Consider the following 21,782-nt stretch of genomic DNA (forward strand, 5'->3'; position numbering starts at 1 on the left):
TGCAACAGAAACGCTGATGTTAACCTAAGTGAATGCCACCTTGAGGTTCAGTGCTTTGCACATGTTTATTTTATTGATCTCAGTTCTGCCACCCAACTTCTTTTTCTCTTCCTGGACTGCTGGTCTCATTGGATCTTCTCCTAGAGAACTACAGAGGATATAGCTTCTTGAAGAATGTGGTGAAAGGAAAAAAATGCACCCCCTTTTTATAAGCAGGGTATGCTGTCCTTTTCTAGCTACTGCAGAGATTGAATTATCAGTATCAATTATACAAAATGTACTGTTTAAAGGCAAAGAATCCAAGTGGGCTATGGGATGAGAGAAGTCTGGATGGTTAAAAACAGAGGAGCAGTAATACATGCCAGTTTCATTAATTTATAAAATTGGGTAAGCAGGAATTCTGTGTTTCAATAAAGCATTTGATATTTTAAATGCATACTGTTTCTTTCCCAGTTGCTTCTAGTGGTTCAGTCTCCCTAAGGTAAGAGTTAAGTCACACATAATGAAGTAGCTTTTTGGATAATAAATATCTGTTACTAAAATGTGATACTCTCACTGACCCTTGAAACTATTTTGCTGAACTTATTTAGATTCAGTTTCAAAAACCCTCTCGTAACTGGCTACATTAATTAATTCAGTTATTTTTTTTTCTGCCACACCTGGTGGTGGTTACTATTTACTCCTGGCTCTGAATTCAGGGATAATTCTGGGTAGGTGCAAGAAACCTAGGATTAAACCCAGGTTGGCCTCCTGCAAGGCAAGCACCCTACCCACTGTACTATCACTCCAGCCCCTGGCTACATTATTTGAATACTCTGTCTTGTTCTGGTAATTCAGAGCTCAATTTCCCAGCTCAATTTTCTTTAATTGACTCCTTTTACTTACAGTTTCAATGCCCATAGCCCTCATTTGGTCTGCTCTCTTTTCCGTAATAGAAAGGAATTTCTTGGGATCAGACAAAGCATCCACAATATCTGAAAGACATAGACCGCTAAGATGTTTATTCTAATTTAATGGAAAGATCCACAAAGTCCAATTCAGCCAATAAACAAGCCACCATCTTGATTATAATTCCTGCTTTTCCTTCTCTTAAGACATATGGAAAACATTGGAAAGTAGTTAATCAGGAAAAGAAAGCTCAAGTAAGGTGTAAACGTCAGATGTTCTTTTTCCCTAATGTTCTCATTGTGTGTGTGTGTGTGTGTGTGTGTGTGTGTGTGTGTGTGTGTGTTTCCACAGTGAAGAAGAAAGTGAGTCTGGATCAGCCATGTGAATTGCTTTACTTTTCATCTGCATGCTGTTCAACAAATCGAGTAATCCTGAGACTGTTTATTCATCTGAAGATAAGACCTGATTCTAGCCCTTTATAGAGGTATTGTGAGAATTCAAAGAATTTGGAGCAGATTCCTGAAAAAAAACCTTTAACTCATACATTGACTCAGACATTATTCCCTGAAATATCAACTGATTGTTTGGATATGAGACATTTAATTAATGCACAGAGATGCCATTACACTTTATTTTTGGATATATTAGCTTACAGCAAATTTAAAACTAGTTCTGAGAGAAGTAGCAGGGGACAGAGGTCAAGGGCCTTGAGTGTATTGGTGGTGTAGAGGAGAGGTATATTTATATATCTAAATAGAGTCAACCACCCTGAATGCAGGAGCTCCAAACCACAGCAAACAAAAATAAAATGTGTCTGTCAAAAATGCAGCCTGTGGGGTGGAAGGAACCCAGAGACATTGGTGCAGGGAAAGGTTACCCTGGTGGTGGGATTGGTGATAAATATTGTAAGCCTGAAACTCAACTGTGAGTAACTTTGTAATCCATGTATCTTAAATAAAGGTTATATAGATAAATACATAAGTAAAGCCAATTTAGGTTGCATCATTAACTGAAATATATATTCAGTGTTTTACTTAAAAACATTAAAATTTCACCTAATCTGCAATCATTTAAAGAACTTCTATTACTTTCACACAGAATTTCATACCATTTTGCCTAATTTGTCAGTACTATAGAAAGAACAATCTTTTCTTTAAAAATAATCCAAAACCTTTACATTAAAAAATTATGAATTAAAATGTATCATTTTTACTAATAGAATCACCTTTCTTACTATATTCCTAAAACAATTTTTCTCAAGAAAGTGTTTTCTTCTTCATCTTAAATCAGAAAAGAATACAATCATATGATAAATATTCAAACATAGAAAACTGAAAGTTAAGATTTTCTCCCCTGACAATGTTTTATGTTTATATAACAAAGTTATATTTTATATACTATTACCTATTTTTAAATCAGTATAGTTATTTTAAAAATCTAGATAGAAGGGCTGGAGAGATAGTACAATGCATATGGTACTGGCTTTGCAACTAACTCAAGTTCAATCCCCTGAATTCCATATGGTCTCTCAAACGTTGCCAGAAGAAATTTATGTGTTCAGTCATGCTTGTGTGGTCGACCCAACCACCGAAAAAAAAAACCCAACAAAACATCCAGGTAGATGAATAATTCTCTATCTACCTCTCTATCTATCTATCTATCTATCTATCTATCTATCTATCTATCTATCTATCTATCTATCTATCTATCTATCTATCTATCTATCTCTTTATATGTATATATAAACTATATATAGATATACATATCTATGTATATATAGTTTAGGGCCACACCTGTGCTCAGGGCTTACTTCTGGCTCTGTGCTCAGGGATCACTCCTGGAAAGCATCAGAGTATGTGGGACCAGACCTAATTTAAGTCAGAATTGTGGAAGGCAAACACCTTATCTTCTGTACTCTGAATCGACCCCCATACCTTTATTTTTAAATTTCAGTTATATTAGGATCTGTTCATATCTGAGATTAATATCTACAACATTATTTTTAAGAACTGTAAAACTATTCTATTTTGTGAAAGACTGATTTCTTTGTTAGTTCCTTTTTGATAGACTCCAAGTACTTTAAGTTCTTTGCTATTATAAACAATGTCTCACTTACTGTCTCCTGGAATATTTCTTAGCATACTTGTGCCTATGTGTATGGATTGAACAGTTAGAATAAAGGGTAAAAGTAGTGATACCTTGTGGAAATGGCTGCCAAATTGTTCTCCACAAAAGTTGCATAAATTTAATCTCTCATATGCATGCAGTATTTGAGCTTTAATCTAATTATATAAATTTTCCTCTGAGTTATTTGCCTCATAATGACAAGCATGGACAAAATAGGCCTTAAATCTGGTTCAGGAAAAAAATCCAGATAATCTTATGTTTTCCAAGTTACGGTTTTAAGAACGTACATATTTTAAATTCCTTAGATCAATTTCAATTGTACATAAGTGTAAAGGGAAAAGAAAGTAATTTTATATACAAAAGATACAATAATTATAAATAGACAGATTTTCTTTTTATTTACTATTTATTTCCTTTTTATTTCTCTTCCTGCTCTATGCTGAAATATCCCAAGGTGCTTTCCTATCTTGCAAAATGGGTTAAAAAGCTGAGAAGTCAGTTTCTAAGGATAAGAAACCAGAAGACAAGATGATAGAAACAGATGGCCAGATAAGAAGCACCATAAGGAATATAGAGGAAAATGTAGGCAGAACTCTCCATGACATTGAAGCAAAAGGCATCTTCAAGGATGAAATGCCACTGATCAAGAAAGTGGAAGCAAAGATAAACAAATGGGACAAACTTAAATTAAGAAGCTACTAATCCTCATAGAAAAGGATGGCTAGAATACAAAATCTGCCCACAGAATAGGACAAATTATTCACCTAATACCCATCAGATAAAGGGTTTCTATTTAAGATACATAAGGTATTCATAGAATTTAGCAAGAAAAAAATCATCCAACTTATAAAAAAAAAAAGAAGTAGAATGAACAGATATTTCCTCAAAGGAGAAATGCATATGGCCAAAAGGCACATGAAAAAGTGCTTCAGATCATTAATCATCAGGGAGGTGCAAATCAAAACAAGTGATAACATCTCCCACCAGATTCTATGGGGATAACTCAAACCACAGAAACTGTCACATATTAAAACAACAACATAAAGAACCACCAGTGCTGGCCTGGATGAGGGAAGAAAGGAGCTCTCATTCACTGCTGATGGTAATGTTGACTGGTTAGGAGAGAAAAGGTATCAGTATGACAATAATAGTTGGAAATGATCACTCTGGACAAGAACTTTTTTGCCTTGCTCTACTGGATTTATGTTTAATTTTAAGTAAGTACAAGTTTACCTATTATTTCTAGAAAAGGACTAGCATTTATACTAACCTTCAGAGAAGTCAAATATACTCTGAAGGCTCACAAACTGATCGTGTAGCTCGAAAGATAAGTCTTTTCTTGTTAACAAGCCAACACTGTGAGTCACCCATGGAAACTGCCAGTGGGAAACCAAGGCAAAGTGAATCCAGTGTGGGGGTGTGTGGGGGGACTGGAACAATCAGTGGCCTCAATTTTAAGTTTCTTATTGACACATTAGTGTGTGCATGAGTGGATGAGAGAAATTTATAGTTAGATACAGATTCAATAAGTCCTAAAACTACTCTGAGTTTAAAAGTATGATAACAGGGACACATAACTCAGATGAAGACACAAAACCATTTTGAAATATTCCATCAAAAAGAAAGCAAAACCTTAGTGTGATGGATGGAGGTAAACCTAAATGCCTGATATTTTTTCAATAACAGTGTTGCAAACTACAATGCCTAGAAGGAATAATGGATAGAGAGAAGAGAGGAGAGAGAGAAATGAGAGGAGATAGAGAGAGTGAGAGAGAGAGAGTTCTGTGTATGTGTATATGTGGGTGTGGGAGGGGATGCTGTGCAGGGGAGAGAAACTGGGGAATTGGTGGTGGTGGGAAATGAGCACTGGTGAAGGGATGGGTGTTGAAACTTTGTCTGACTGAAACCCAACCATCAACAACTTTTGAACTCTACCTCATGGTGATTAAAAACAATAAATAAAAAAAGGCAGCACCAACCCAATGAAGAAAGATCCACTACAAGCTGAAACCTGTCCTAGTCTGGGGGTGGGCTATTATCTCAGATCTGCTCAGTACTCCAGAAAGGCTCTGTACAAGGAAGTACTTGGTAGCCAAGTCCAGGATTGAAAAGGGAGAAGATTCTGGCTACCATCACAAGGCAGTTGGTGGTGACAAGAATGGCTGTGTCAAGGTGGTTAATCTGCTCAAGATGCTGAGTTATTCTAATGAGGATGGTGCCTTCAGTCATTTTGGAGGAAATTGGGGTTAATATTATTCCTAGACTATGGTGGCCTCCCTCACAGGGAAGAGTGGAGTTTTCCTGAAGCAGCTGGGCAGTAGCTAAGATCCTCAACTCCAGGATTACTTGTACTTTGTTTGCCCTCACAAATGGAATGTAGCCTCCTAAACTGACCTTTTAACTTTCTTACAAAGCACCTCGGTAAACTGTGGTTCCATTATTCAGAAACAAAACGAGAAAGAAAAACCAAGGAATATCTTAAAGTAAATTCTCTAGATCTTTTCACCTGCCATTTTGGAAACTGGGAAAGTTTCTTAAGATATTTCAGCAGAGAGAAAGAGAAATAAAAGAGAAGATGGTTAAAAGAAATTTAACTACTGATGATTATTTCATGTGTATTGAGTTATTTTACTTTTTCCTCTGCTTTTGATATATGAATACTAAAAATGAGGCTTTTTGCTCAGTACCATCCATACCAAGATTGTAGCCAATAAAATTGGCAATCATTCATTGATATAATTCATGTTTGTTTCATTTTAATATTCTCCCAATTTAAAGTTCATTTTAGTAAGATACAAATTGCAGTTCTCTTTATCTCTTAAATTAATTTTTTTGTTTAGAGTCGTCTTACCAATTAGTTTTCACAAAGAATAGACTTGACGAGACAGGTAAGTCATCCTATAAAATGTGCTACATCCTGTGTTTCAGTACTTCTTGTTGCATCATTTCACACTAAGGTTTTGCTTTCTTTTTGATGGAATATTTCAAAATGGTTTTGTGTCTTCGTCTGAGTTATGTGTCCCTGTTATCATACTTTTAAACTCAGAGTAGTTTTAGGACTTATTGAATCTGTATCTAACGACAAATTTCTCTCATCCACTCATGCACACACTAATGTGTCAATAAGAAACTTAAAATTGAGGCCACTGACCGTTCCAGTCCCTCCACACACCCTCACACTGGATTCACTTTGCCTTGGTTTCCCACTGGCAGTTTCCATGAGTGACTCACAGTGTTGGCTTGTTAACAAGAAAAGACTCATCTTTTGAGCTACACAATCAGTTTGTGAGCCTTCAGAGTATATTTGAGTTCTCTGAAGGTTAATATAACTTCTAGTCCTTTTCTAGAAATAATAGGTAAACTTGTACTTACTTAAAATTAAACATAAATCCAGTAGAGCAAGGCATAAAAGAAATTATGCATAATTCTTCCTCACTAATATATTTTAATGTAATTCTATGTAATTTCCCAATATGTGTTCATATTCTACATACCTAAAACAATATGTTGTTTAAGTTTATTAGGTTTTATATAGTTTAAAAATAAATTCTATTGAATGGGTAAAATTTGCCAAATTATTCATCACTAAATAGACTTTTGATTTTTTAATGATGACTTTATAAAACATATCAGTATATTAAGGTTCTCTTCACTTTCTTTTATCATAAAATTAATGTTCAGGTTCATAATATTGCAATTATTATGCCCAGTGGGCATCCTTAAAAATTTGTTCCAAACAAGCTTCTAAAATAGATATTAAAGACTAGTAATTGGAGGAAATAAATGAAAAGAAAATGCACAATTAAGTGGAAGAGTACTATACAAAATTAATGTCTACGAAGGACCTCAAAATATGAGATCATTTAGATGTATGGCCCTATTACATGTAATTGATTATGGTCTGAAGTGAGACCATAATGATGTCATTATCAGAAGAAGAGAGAACATTCAGGGACAAAGAGAAGAAAGGTATGAGATGAAGGCAGATTGGGGTAAAAAAAGGAGATTTAAACCAAGGGCTGCTAAAAGACTGCAGGGAGCTGCCTAGAGATTTATAAAAGACAAGAAAACATTTTTCCAAGAACAAGAACTTCCGTGATTTTGAACTTCTCATTTGTAGAACTGTGAGAGTAAAATTTTTAGTTTCCATTCTCCCAATTTGTGGTAAAATCGATTACCAATGATAAATGAAAAAGGAATTCATATAGCAGTAAAAATTGATATAGATGAAGGGATATCGGACTGTCTTAAGATCCTGGTTGTGTGCTGTGTGGCTCTGGGAACTGTATCTGGATCAATCACATCCATGGCAAGTGCCCTCCATGCTATACCATCCCACTGGCCACATCTTAGGTATGTATTTTTCCTAGTAATTCATATGTGTTCAAATTTATAAATCTGGATTTATTACTTTTAAGAAGCAGATACCATCAGCCACTGGCGACCTCCAAAGGTTCTGTCATAGTTCAACTTGGAAAACATTTAAATAACTGAAGCAATCCGTCTACTCACTGCAAAAATATTTTGATTTCATCTAAAAATTGATCTTATGCTAGACTATAGTTTCTATATTTTTCAAAATATAGTTGCAAACAATAAGCAAACTAAGTCATATTTTGTTTTGTATTACAGAGAAAGCCAACTGAGATATTTTTGCCAACCAAACGCTATTGAATCTTACAGGTAGAAGCTAAATTACACACCAAAGTATAATGCTATGGATTTATTCATTAGTGGATGAATGTCATTGTTACCCCTCCCAGGGCAAAATGCTAATCTTACCTGATGGTCAGACCAGCCCACAGCTGGGGGTGTATGTCTCCATTTTTAAAGGGAAGCAGGCTCCAGACCTGTCTATTGGCTTTCCTGGTGCAGTGCCTGATTTCCCCTCAAGAAATATATCAGCCAGTAGGCCCATTGGAGAAGTCAAACATAATCCCTGCGTGGATTACTGGCTATATTTCTGACATGGCTGTGACATTATATTTCTATTTTCCTTTTATTTGACTTTGTCTCCCTTGCAACTACAGAAATTCGTCCTCAGCTATCCTGCAGTCATAAAAAAATTTTCAGCATCAAAGACAGCTAAAATTCCCTACTGGCTAGTATATTTGCATCTCAAAGTTTGTATCGAGCCAGTTCCCAGAAACTTGTTTTCTTCTGGTCTCAAGTTCATGGTGGTAAACAATAGCTTCTGCCTTTCTTGAATTCTACTTTCCTGCATGCTGCAAACTTTTGTAGCAAAACCAATTTAGCTTCTCTTGCTATTGGAAGCTTCTTGCAAAACCAGAACACCTCCTTTCTGAACTAGAACTTTATCCCTTTCAGCTAAGGATTTCTTTTCACCTGTATAGCTAGTTATTTTGATATGTATATTCTAGGGCTTGGTATCATTGTCTTCCTTCTCCTAAGATTCTCTGCCCTTTGTTTCTGTGGAAATGCCTTGCATACCAGGGTTGTGCTTAAAAGATCAGCAGAAAAACTATCTCTCTCCTGAAATCAAATATGATGCAGACGTGGGTCCCCATACTATGCATTTTGTGTGGTCTCAATTATTTCATATTTCATATTTGACCACTCATGTTACCCGTACTTATAATTCTAGTAAGTCCTGGGAATCCCCACATCCTGAAATTAAGCCATATTTTGGGAATGAGTTGCCTTACTTTTAGTTTCATATGCCTTAAAATACAAAATGTAAAATAATAAAATTCAACAATGGTACAGTATAACCATACTGAGAAAATGGTACCATAAGTGCAGTTTAATGAAGGTTGATTCAAATCATTAAATGTATTAAATTATTATTAAATCACTAAATTCAGATATTAAATCACATGCAATAAAAAGGAGCTTATGGCAGGAGAAAATGCCTTTGTCAAGGCTTAGGTTACCAATTACTTAAAACAGTTGTTTCATTCCTAGCAATTTTGAATAATGATATATTAAGAGCATCTGGGACATCTAATTTTTCCACGTGAAGGGAGGTGGTTATTGATCAGTTGAATTCAATAGAAAGAAAATTCAAATGCCAAATGAACTTTTGGAACATTGAGAAGATAAAGGGTTCAGACTTTGGGGCCAGGAACAGACTTAGAGAAAAGTCATGATTTGATTTCTTTTAGATAATTTTTCTATAGTTATTAATTTTCTCCTCTGGTAAGCATTATGCTGATGTTTTAAACATATAGACATATATGTAATCATAGAGAAAAATTATTTTTAAAACTATTTTAATATAACATGATAACAATGCTATGCTTCAAATATCTCCCATTGCTCTTTCTAAATCTATAGAACTGTATTTGAAAATGTTAATTGTATTTACCTTGTCTCAGCCTAGAAAATACTACCTGTTTGCATACCCTGGCTTTGCATGTTTAGGCTCTTCTTTGCCCTCTTGCAGAGCAGATCTATTTGTATATAGTCTTTGAATCTGTGTAATGTAACAGGGTGAGATTTTTCCTCTATATTTAAGTGTCCTACTGTGGAATCTCTGAAACTTTTCTTTTGTCTTCTCTGTTTTTATTTTAGCAAATTAATTTTTCTCATTACTTTCTTTTATACTTAACTGGAGCCTACTTCTTTGTAATTTTCAAAACACCATTTATTTCTAGGTCAAGAACTCTTTCCAAAAGGCTGGTCACTCCTAGAGAAGACGCCCACCTCTATTACCTGCTTCTTCCTTGTGGAGTTGAAAGCATAAGATTGAATACTCTCAAGCACTGAAAGGAAGATTGCAGTTCATGAGGACAGATTTAAAATGTTTCTGGGTGTTTCTGGAGTTCTCAGCTTTTCATTTTTGTATCTACTTGGTCATTCCTTTTCAATATATTTGGGTGCTTGAATGCAAAAATCAACCCCCTCTCCCATAAAGTCATTTCTGGCCCAAGTTCTCTTTAGTTTCCCACATCATTGGTGCTAGCAATTAAACCCAGGGCTTCATACATGTGAGCCTAATTTATTTACTAATAAGCAAGACCCTGAAAACTATCTGAATAGGCAAAAATATTTATGGAGGATAAAAATACCTACTCTTCGCTTACAAACTACAAGTGGGTCGTCCAAAGACCAATACATCTCACAACTCTGATTTGGAACAGACTTTTTTAGCTTGTACCAAATGATTTAAACATTTTCCAAACTACATAACCTAGAAGATATAATATGCATTGGGGGATAAATGAATCCTACAGTTGAAACAGACTAGGGATGCTCATGTTTTCTAACAGCAAACAGTGCATTTGATATGTCTATCTAGCAATTACCATTGTATCACTCCATGATTCCTCTTATTCCTTCCACTCCAGAGTCATTTGGGGGGATAGGAAGAGAGATTTCCAGGTAGATTTTAGATGAACCATGGGCCACTCTGATGACCAACTCAGCCCTTCTCTAAGATCTGATGGTTGAATGCAAGGACCCAGCAATGCAAAAAACAGAGCAGAGACAAGCTTGGTTTTAGAAGAGTGCTGACAGGTTCAGGACACACAAGTTAATGTGCCATTTGCATATAATTCTGACATTCCCTCTAGACTAGAAACACCACAACAACTCACCCAAGCATTTTTTCCTCCTTACCACTCAGTGACTACAAGAAATACAAATGATAAGTCACAGCAAGAGCAGGTGGGTGAGAAGAGAGAAATACCTTCAGGGCATTTGTGCCTTTAATGCATTCAAGTGGCAAAGCCAACCCCAGTACTTTGAGTCTCCCTGGATTTGACAAAAGGAAATGTTCTTTAAAACTCAAGTAAAACCGTTAACTTCTGTTTTGTGTCTGAATGTGGAACAAGAGAGAACTGTTTGACTTAATGTTCAGTAGGAAAAGAACATTGAAAGACAGTAAGTAGAGACTCTGATTCCTTCCTACTCATCTTAAGTGCTATTGTTTCCTTTTTCAGCAAAATTCTGCCTGTGGGTTGAGTCTTTATCTCTGCCCTTAGCCTGGAGATATTGTTTATCTAGGCTGTTTTAGAATGAGATGCTCTTTGACAAGATCAAAACTCTACTACCTGTTTCTTTATATTCTTGGGTTATTATACTTTTGATGATGAGAAGGAAATGTAGCAGCAGCTGCATTTAAAATACCCTGCCACTGGTGGTGGGGGGGTGAGGGAATGGGAAAACAGGAAGTCTACTGGAGTAGAAGAGGATCAGTTAGGGCAGGAAATGTGAAGTGCAGCACACTCAGTTCAAGGCAGCAGATAAGAATTCTATGTCCAGGGGCCAGAGGGGTGGCACAAGTGGTAGGGTGTTTGCCTTGCACACGCTAATCTAGGACAAACCGAGGTTCAATACCCCCGGTGTCCCATATGGTCCCTCAAACCAGGAGCAATTTCTGAGGACATAGCCAGGAGTAACCCGGGAGTGTCACCGAGTATGGCCCAAACAGCCCCCTGCCCCCCAAAAAAGATAAAAAAAGGAAATCCTCAAAGGTGGGGCTGGAGTGATAGCACTGAAGTAGGGCATTTGCCTTGCACGTGTCCAATCCCTCATGGTTTGATACCCAGAATTCCATGTGACACCACCACCACCACCACCCCCCCCCCACACATACACCAGCTTGCCAGGAACGATTTCTGATCATTGAGTCAGGAGTAACCCCTGAGCAACACCCGGTGTGGCCCACAAAGCCAAAAAACAAATTCTATGTCTGAAGGTCTAAGAAATAGTGGTAATCGCAAAAGCAAAATGTCCCAAAGGAATCAAGATCTCAACATTAAAAGCAGCAAACTACTCTGCATTGATGCTGTTGAAAATGCAAAGAATATTTTCTATATCTTTTTCGCCCCAAAGCCTTTACAAGAAAAAGAACATATAGGTTCTAGCTCAAAGACCAGAGAATGAGGTTTTATTGACCCTTCCTAGAGTCCACACCTATCTTTTATCTTACAAACTTCATTTCTGAAAATAGGTTCCTCAGTTGTGTTTCTACATAAACTGCTTCCTGTGAGCATACAGGATGTGAGCCTGCGATTTCCTTAGCTGTTGTCTTGTTGCTAATAAAGCTCTTGCTCTACCCACTGCCTTAGCTTCCTAGTGACTAGTCCCTTGGGTGGCAGTGGAACTGGATCCCCAGGGTAATAAGAGTACCAAGTTGACTCATCAACTGGTATTCATTATTTGGTGGCACCTTTGTTATGCGACCAGAAGATCCTACAAATCCTATGTTCTCTCCAGCAGGTTATCTTCACTTGGAGAAAACTTTTAGAAAAATCTTCTTGTTTCTACAATATGATGCTATATACTTGTCATTACTGGGAGTGACACTTTAAAACGATGCAGAACATAGAATTATTGGTGCTTAAAAACAATCATGGTAATGTTACTAATGAATTCTGAAGCCTCTTAGTAAGCACAAGATAAAGTGATTTTTTTTCTTTACATGATGAATTGCTTTTGACAAAATAATTTACCACGGCATAACAAAGTATAAAGCTTGAGAAAAAAAGAACTCGACCAACAGACTTTTCTGTAGCTGGTAAAAAAGAAATTACAATTAAAAAAATTAATTAAAAATTTAACTAAAATTAAATTAAAAATTGTAAAAAGGCAATGAAGAGGTTGCTATGAGTTCTGCGTGTCCTGAGCTGCTCTGGGTGCTCCTCTGATTCTCTTTTACAAGGTGGGGACTGCCATTCATGCTCCATAAGCACAAAGACACATAAAGTTTACATTGATCAAGTCAATATTTATACTTGTGCTGGTTTATACACACATAGGCACTATATTTTATAACCTTCTGTTTTTTAGAATTCATTTGTTATGAAGGGTCCTTATGGTACGACTTTTCTCAGTTACCTTCTGAACTCAAAATAAACTTATAGTTAAAAAAAAAAACATTTTAGGGGCTGGAGTGGTAGCACAGCAGTAGGGCGTTTGCCATGTTCGCAGTTGACCCAGAACGAACCTGGGTTTGATCCCCGACATCTCATATGGTCCCACAAGCCAGGAGTGATTTCTGAGCACATAGCCAGGAGTAACCCAGGAGCGTCATTGGGTGTAGCCCCAAAACAAAACAAAATAAAAAAGCTCCTCATGGAATTCAAGGTAGTATATGTGGCTCCGAGATTAAAACTGGGTCAGATGTGTGCAAGGCTTGCATACTCCAGGTTGTACTATCACTAGGCTCCCAGACTCCACTGCTTTTGAAAGATATATCCCCAAGACATATGTCAGGCCTTTTTATTTTTGGCACCAAACTCTCTACGTATCAGCTTCCCCAAAAGGTATCCAGCTTTAGTCTGGACTGCTTTGCTGTGTAAGTAAAATGCTGTTCTAAGCCTCCACTGTGAATTGCCTTTCACCTTTCCAGGCCCAGAAAGCACGTAGGTTCTCTTCTGACCCCACTTTGGATAATATCTCCTCAATTCAATGATCCAAACACTACAACTTTACTACATCACTGGGCATTTACAAAATGGGTTATCCTTAATTCTGTATTGTATATACCGGCTTATGTAAATGTGGGAACTTACTTAAGCTTACAAAATATAAACAAATTGTATAAATTAAGAGGTTAAACGATTTTCAAAAACTTGAAAAAGAAAATTCCAATGTGCTCGCTTTCCTATGTTCATTTAAGACTATCAAAACTCTTTTTTTTTTTTTTTTTTTTTTTTTTTGGTTTTTGGGCCACACCATGTGAGGCTCAGGGGTTACTCCTGGCTATACGCTCAGAAGTTGCTCCTGGCTTCTTGGGGGACCATATGGAACCGCGGTCCGTCCTAGGTTAGCGCAGGCAAGGCAGGCACCTTACCTCCAGCGCCACCGCCCGGCCCTTATCAAAACTCTTAATGTGAGAATGGAGAGATATCACGGAGTAGGGCATTTGCCTTGCATGTTGAAGGACGGTGGTTCGAATCTCGGCATCCCATATGATCCCCCAAGCCTGCCAGGAGCGATTTCTGAGCATAGAGCCAGGAGTAACCCCTAAGCCCTGCTGGGTGTGACCAAACAAACAAACAAACAAACAAAAAACTCTTAATGTCTGTCCTTGGTTCTTCATATATAATATAGAAATGACTAGAGAATTTTAAATAGTCTTTGAGTGTCAAATCTGTGGTTCTGATGTTAATTGTGGGGTCACATTAATGGTGAAATAGTACAGAAATTTCAAATGTTTCTGATAAAAAAAATAAGTGACTGCATAACATGCTAAAAAGAACAAGAACAGTTGCAGTGCTATTTTTAAAAATTTAGATTAATACTTATATAGACACTACAATGAACCAAATCATAAACAGATATTTCCTCAGTACAGACGTGCCTATGTCCACATACTTTTGGGATAGTTTTACATTTCTGGGTTCTATTTATGTAAAATATTTGGCACAATGTAGGAGTTTAACAAATGATTTTTTTTCCTTTATTCAAATAGCTCAGTTCCCTGGAATGAATTACAGAACGGGATTTGAAATGTAACCCATGAAGAGGAAAAACTTTTGAATCTCTTACCATATTTGTCTATAAAAGTGCTTCTACAATGTATTAGATATTATGTTTTCTAACTATGTGGAACATGATTTAATTCACCTGCTGGTACCTGAGGCCATCACAAATTCTAAACACACACTGCAGTTTTCTGGACTCCTTTTGGATCTGCACACTTAACCCCCTTCTTGTTGGCCCTTCTTTAGAAGACTTCATTTTTAAAGAAAACCAAACTGGAAAAAAGGATCCTTTTCATAGGTTTTGGAGGCTGAAAAGTCCTCAGGATCATTTTACTTCTTCAATCTGTAAACAGGTTATTCTAGCTGAGGATTAGTTGTAGAAAATATGTCCTCTAAGGGGCCAGAGAGATGGAGCAGAGGCCGGATGTTTGCCTTGCATGCAAATGATCCAGGATGGACCATGCTTTGATCCCTGGGTCCTGGGCGTCCCATTTGGTCCCCCAGGCCAGGAGTGATTTCTGAGCGCATTGCCACGAGTAACCCCTGAGCGTAACCAGGTGTGGGCCAAAAACAAAAAGCAAACAACAAAAAGAAAATATGTCCTCCTGAAAACCTTTAATTATTAAAAATGAACCATAAGTATGTGACCAGAAGATCCTACAAATCCTATTGTTCTCTCTAGAAAGTTATCTTCATTTAGAGAAAAATTTTAGAAAAATCTTCTTGTTTCTATAAAATGATGTGGTCCATCCTAGGCTTGCGTGGGCAATGCAGATGCCTTATAGCTTGCGCCACCACTCCGGCCCATGTGCATTCATTTTTAAGACTTACTATGTCAAATTCTGCAATGATAAACACTTTAGCAGACTGTATAAGGGAAGAAGTCCCCTTTTATAGGTCTTAGAGTGCACTTTAGGAAGTTCTATCAATGTCACAAAGCCATATGGTGATAGTATAAAGTTAGAATTTGACTCTTTCATAAATATAACACAGTTACACTATGTCCTGTTTCCTTATGGTTCAATGGATTCTGTACATAAAGAGAATCTCTGTTTTCATGTTCTTGTCAGAAGGAATTATAAATATTTTATGTTTGGTTTTGGGATTTATCCAAATTCTTTTGACTTGTTCCTCCTACCGGTTAAGTGTTCTGTGATAAACTTTTTATAAAACTGAACGCACTTAGGAATTGGAAGACAATTCAAGCATGTTGATAGCTCAGTTTAAGTCTTTTAGTAAAAGGAATCAATAAACTAGCTATGATCTTATATTATCTCTTTTTTTCCATTTATTTTTTATTTATTTTGTAGTCCATACACAGTGGTACTCGTGGTTACTCCTACTCTGTGCTCAGAAATACTCCTGGTGGGTTTGTTGGACCATATAGGATGCTGGGGATCAAACATGGGTCAGCTGTGTGAAAGGCAAGTATTCTACCATTGTGCTAACTTTCTGACTTTTTCTCCCTTTAAATGGTTGTGTAAATAAACCATTCACATGTAAATTATAGTAACTGCTAAAACAAAATGACTGAATCCTAAAGATAATCTTTAGTCTCACTATTTCATTTTATACAAAGAAATCCTAGGTTACTTGTTTTCATTATGCTATAAGCAAAGGTAGCTCAGGCAGCAACAAACACTTTTAAACTACTAATTTGGGGTTAGAGAGATAGTACACTAGGCAATAAGGCTTTGCATGGACCTACCCAGGTTCAATCTCCAGTATCTCTTCTGGTCCCTGAGCCTTGATCCCTGACCAAAGCTCCGAGTAATCCCTGAGCACAGCTGGGTGTGGCTTAAAAACAAACAATAAAGCCCAAACAGACAAAAGAACTCCTAAGAAAATATGTTATAAATGTATCATTTATAATAAGATATGGAGATAGATATATAAGTAATTACAAAGATAATAGTATACTTCGAATACAAATGCTAACTTACCTCCAAATCCATCAGGCACGTAGGTTTTAAGAACAATATTGCAGAAAATTGTTGGCAGTGATAAAGGCTTATTTCCCTCGTTTCGAAGAGAAATGTGTCGGTAGCCTGCTTGGAGGCCATCCAGGGGGAGAATCCTCTGGCCAATCAGTCTGTTGTTGTCGTCATACACAGCGATTCTCAAGACTGCCAGGTCAGGCAGAATCACCTACATTCAAACAGTCATTGTTACTGAACTTTATAATGCTGTTTCCAAGAACATTAACTCCAGGAAGCTAGTCTGCAACCATTTTTTGTTTTTGTTTTTGGGGGGCCATCTCAGGGGCTATTCCTGGCTCTGTGCCCAGAAATTGCTCCTGACTTGGGGAACCACATGGGAAGCCGGGGATCAAACCAAGGTCCATCCTAGGCTAGTGCACATGCAGGCAGACACCTTACTGCTTGCGCCATCCCTCTGGCCCTAACCATTTTTTTAAATATTTATTTGTAGTGAAAATTAGCCCAAGAGCAATTCTAATAAATCAAGAATCCACAATTAGCATTTTTTTTTTATTTCTAGGGCTACTAGTATCACAAATTAAAACCAGGTTTGACATGTTCTTATTTGTGAAAAAGAAAACATATGCAGTTAATGTTCTGCGTGGCAGGAAATGAGTATAGGGATAATTCATTATGCAAACACTGGTAATAATGAGAAAAGATTCGAGCTCTAACAATCTGGAAAACCGGGCAGAGGAGAAAAAAGAGAAAAATAATTATTGCTGGGCATATAATTTACAGCATACCGATGGCAGCAGAGAAAATTTATTTATTCATTCATTTATTTATTTATTTATTTTGGTTTTGGGGCCACACCCGGTGATGCTCAGGGGTTACTCCTGGCTATGTGCTCAGTAATCGCTCCTAGCTTGGGGTTCATATGGGATTCTGGGGATTAATCCGAGGTCCATCCTGGGTCAGCTGCATGAAAGGGAAATGTCCTACTGCTGTGCTATCGCTCCGGCCTGAGGGAGCTATATTAAGGGATTGTGTTTTCACATCACAGGGTGAAGTAACATTTCAAAATGACTTGGTTTACTGACCCTTTCCTGATCTTCCATATTCTGGATCTATAAATAAATTAGCCTATCTGAAGGATAGGAAAATAACATTCTCTACTTGGTTAAGACAAGCTTAATCTGTGTGTACAACATGAAAATGGAGCAGAAACACCTGAATAACCTATTCCTAAAGAAACCTTTTATACTAGTACATTTTTTCATTCACTTTAGATTTTTCATACATTAATTTCCATATATTATTTTATATGTAACTTTTATATTTATTTTATATTATATTTCAGGTTTCCAATAGTGTTCATATTTAATGTACATTATGGTTTTTATGTAGAAAGTAACTGCATTCACCATCTGCCAAGTGCCCAAGACTCTCCTTCAATGTCCTTTTACTATTTCTAGTGCATCTCTTCATTCTCCCCACCTTTAATTCGTTTAGTACTTTGCCAAGTGTTTGCCATCATTTAATACTTTATATTTTCTTGTTTCATTCCTCTATATACTGCCTATGTGTGAGATCATTTGGTATTTTTCCTTATTCTTTGAACTTTGCTAAATATGGTACCAGTTCCATCTTAAGCTGCAGTGAACTACAAGATTTCGTCTTTTTATAGCTTCATAGTATTCCAACATTAAGCATTCACCTGTATTGGACACTTGCATAATTTCCACATTCCAGCTATTGTATTAAGTACTAAAATGAGTGTAGGTGAGCATATATATTTATGAGTTAATGTTTTGCTTGGAGGGTAGATGAAAAGTAGCTGAGTTGCTAAATCATATGGATGATCATCGTCTCACTTTTGTTTTGTTTTGGAATCTGTGGTGCCAAGGATTAAAATGCAGCTATCCATGTGCAAACCAAGAGCACTTATTTGTATACAATATCTTTTGATATTTTGATATCTTAAATCCGAAAGTGCTCAGGAGTTACTCCTGGCTTTGTATTCAGGTTCACTCCTGGTGGGCTCAGGGGACCATGTTGGGTGTCAGGAATTGAACCTTTCAAACTGAACATTTGAGAGGCAAATTCCCTACCTTCTATACTATAACTCTGTTCCCTCTTACATAATTCTTACATAAGATTAATCAAAATAGTATAGCACTGGACTAAGGATTGGATAGAACAGAATTGAGAGCGCTCAGAGATTAAACCCTCAGATTTATAGATGATTAACCTTTGATAAATAATCTGGGTGTATAAAATGGTGCAAGGACTAAAAAAAGAACTGGGACAACTGGATAGCTGTATGCTTTAGTTCTATAATCCTAACTAAAAGTATTTATAATAAGTGCAAGAGAAGCATGGTTTTATGAACTGCATTGCTAATGCATGGATTTTTCCATTCAACTGGACTTGACAAAAATGCTAAAACTATTTACCATTATTAAAATTATTATAGTGAATTATTGTGATTATAAAATTCAGTGTACAGTATTGGAAATGAATCAAAAAGGCAAGAGGGATACAAAGCAATACAAAAATGACACTGTTAAAATATTTTTTAATCTTTAAATGTCAGTATCTTACCTGCTATCTTGGCTAATGAAATAATGGGAGTTGTTAACTACTGCTGGGAAAAGAAAGAACTCTTAGATATGTAATGGGGTCAATGAATGAGAACACATACTAGACTGCAGACCTAAAGCTAGGACATCGTTCCATGAGAAAGAAAAAGGAAGAAAAAAAGGAAAAAATATTATGTTTAATTAACCGTCGCTTGATCATGCAGTGCCTGCATGAAATGTGGTTCTCGAGTGAGCAAAGTGCTTCTAACTCATCAGAAAAGTCCCACCTTTCGAAAGACAAAGGATTCTTCATTGTAAACTGGATTGAGTCCATTGTTCATCACCATGCGTGTGCGAAATTCCTTCCGAATAGTATCCGTAGGCAGCCCATACATATCTACCTCTACGTAGGTGCCAATTTTCTTATCCGATAAGAACTGACCAGATATAACCTGTCGCAAACCATATAAGGAGAGAGGGGGTGGGGTAAAAAACAGACAAACAAATAAACAAAACAGAATATTAGTAAAGACAAGCAGAAGATAAACAGGAAACAAGAGAGTCTATTCAACTCTAGAATCTGAGTTATCTAGGGAAATCAAATTTATTCCAGAGTAAACATCAATGAACAACTTCTATAAGAAAAGCACTGTTCTAGTTAAAGATTCCACCTTGTGAACTGCCTAGAAAAATAAAAAAGGGAAACTAACGTGAATCATATAATACAAAATAATAGTCTGTACGACATCTTCATTTTACCTGAGTTCCCATGCCTATAAAATGATGTGACCTAAGAGTCCTTCAGCACTCTGAAATTCTATCATGCCATAGTCATAGTACTGAATTGTATTTTTGTCGTTATTGTTGTTTTAGTTAGTTTGTTTTCAGGCTACATCTGGCAATGCTTAGGGGTTATTCCTGGCTCTGCATTCAGGAATTACTTCTGTAGATGCATTTGGGACTAAACGGGATGTCAGGGACATCCTAAGTCAGTCACATGCAAGTCACATCCATCCACACATTTAGTGTCAGTGTAAGTTTCCAGAGTTTATAGGTCAATATCAAGATGTTTGTTGAGTTACATGGTAAAAATATATTGAATAATATGAAAAATCAACAAACTGTTTTCCAGAGCCGCAGTAAACTCTGGCATTCCCACCCTCAATGAGAATTCTTCCTATTGTTCTACATCTTCTCGAAGTCACTAGTAAATGTACTGGTGAAGAAAAGAACCAGAGAGGCAGTACAGCAGGTAAGGCACTTGTCTTTCAGGAAACCACCTGATTTCAGTCCTAGGCATCTCACATGGTTCCTAAAGCACACCACCAGAAGCAGTTCTTGAATGCAGAGCTAAAGTAACCCCTGAGCATTGCCACATGTGGCTATCCTCCAAAACCAAAACCAAACAAAACCAAATCCACAAAATCAAAGGACAAGTATCCCATAAAATAAAAAAAAGGTGAATTTCAATTCAAAGCCATTTTAATTGAAAGCCAATTTAATTGGAAAGCCATTTATATATACTGAAATATGACACAAAATCCTACTATTGTTATTCATCAAGTCTTCTCAAGGCTCATCTGCATTGCTACACTATTCTGCGAAGAGGAGCCGTGTTACCTGCACTGAGCAAGTAGCTGCAATCACCCCATCAACAGGAGTTTCAGAGAAAGGATCGAACGTTCTATCAGGCCGTCTCATGAAATCTGGTTTGAGAAGGTATCTGTGTGAGGGAGAGCATAGGGAGCTAATTAACTTAGTTGCTTTCACAAAAATTAAACTCTTCTCGACAGTAACAACCACTTCCTTCACATACCCCTATCACTTTCTTAGGCAGAAGAACTACAGATGGAAGAAAATTTTCCTGCTCTAAAGAGAAACAGATATAAGTATAATATACAGATCCAAGACATAGTGAGCTCTGGGAGTTTTTATTACTATACCTTTTTTTTTGTTTTGTTTTGATTCTTGCGGGGGGCCACACCCGGTGACTCTCAGGGGTTACTTCTGGCGATGTGCTCAGAAATCGCTCCTGGCTTGGAGTACCATATGGGATGCAGGGGGATAGAACCGCGATCTGTCTTAGGTTAGCCACGTGCAAGGCAAATGCCCTACTGCTGAGCCATTGCTCAGGCACTATACCCTTTTTTGGAAACCTTTTCACGTCATAATGTTTGTAGTATTTTTTTAAATACTGTCAATGATAAGGCTTCATATATACAATGTTTGATTACCACACTCTCCATCATGTTCCCCCCTCAACCTAGCCATCCTCTCATATACTACACTCATAATGGGAAGTTCAGTAAATCAGTTCTCAAGCTTGCCACCTTTGGCCACTTACTGTTCCCTTGTTGTGTGTATTTGCATCCCACGTTTGATCCTTGCTTTTTAAGTGTACAAATTAAAGTACAAAGAATACTAATAAAAAAAACAATTATTTATGAGCTATAATTAGTAACACATAAAAAAGATTCTACCTTCTTGTCTTTTTTTTATTTTAGGTTTTTTCTTTATATAGATCTTTATTTAAACACTATGATGACAAGCAAGTTTGTAGTTCGGTTTCAGTCATAAACAGAATAACCCCCCTTCACCAGTGCAATATTTCTACCACCAATGACCTCCTCCTCCACTACCCCTGTCTGTATTCATATCAGGCATTCTACTTCTTGTCTTTTTTTTTAAATATTATACAAACTTTACTTTTTAGGTTATCCTTGTCAGTTAAAAAATCACAACAACAAAAGTAACAACTTTTTTGGTATATTAACTCAGATTCCACCAATAAAACAAGGCACAATGTTTGATAAGGCAAAATTCAAACACATGAGTTAATATAACAGTATATTCTGCCTTTTTTGTAT

The 21,782-nt window shown here is 36.7% G+C and overlaps 1 protein-coding gene across 6 annotated transcripts in view; it reads right to left on the reverse strand.

Moving 5' to 3' along the window:
- The window catches only part of PLCB4 (phospholipase C beta 4), a 418,068-nt gene that overhangs the window by 27,491 nt on the left and 368,795 nt on the right, over positions 1-21,782 (reverse strand). For all 6 annotated transcript variants that reach the window (XM_049780221.1, XM_049780218.1, XM_049780220.1 and 3 more), the window contains 4 exons: positions 20,536-20,638; positions 19,203-19,367; positions 16,355-16,559; positions 886-974 (listed from right to left, as the gene is read on the reverse strand). In XM_049780221.1, coding sequence (XP_049636178.1) covers positions 886-974; positions 16,355-16,559; positions 19,203-19,367; positions 20,536-20,638 — 562 coding nt within the window. The remainder of the gene's footprint in view (positions 1-885; positions 975-16,354; positions 16,560-19,202; positions 19,368-20,535; positions 20,639-21,782) is intronic.

The sequence above is a fragment of the Suncus etruscus genome, chromosome 9 (assembly GCF_024139225.1).
Source record: "Suncus etruscus isolate mSunEtr1 chromosome 9, mSunEtr1.pri.cur, whole genome shotgun sequence".
Lineage (NCBI taxonomy): Eukaryota > Metazoa > Chordata > Mammalia > Eulipotyphla > Soricidae > Suncus > Suncus etruscus.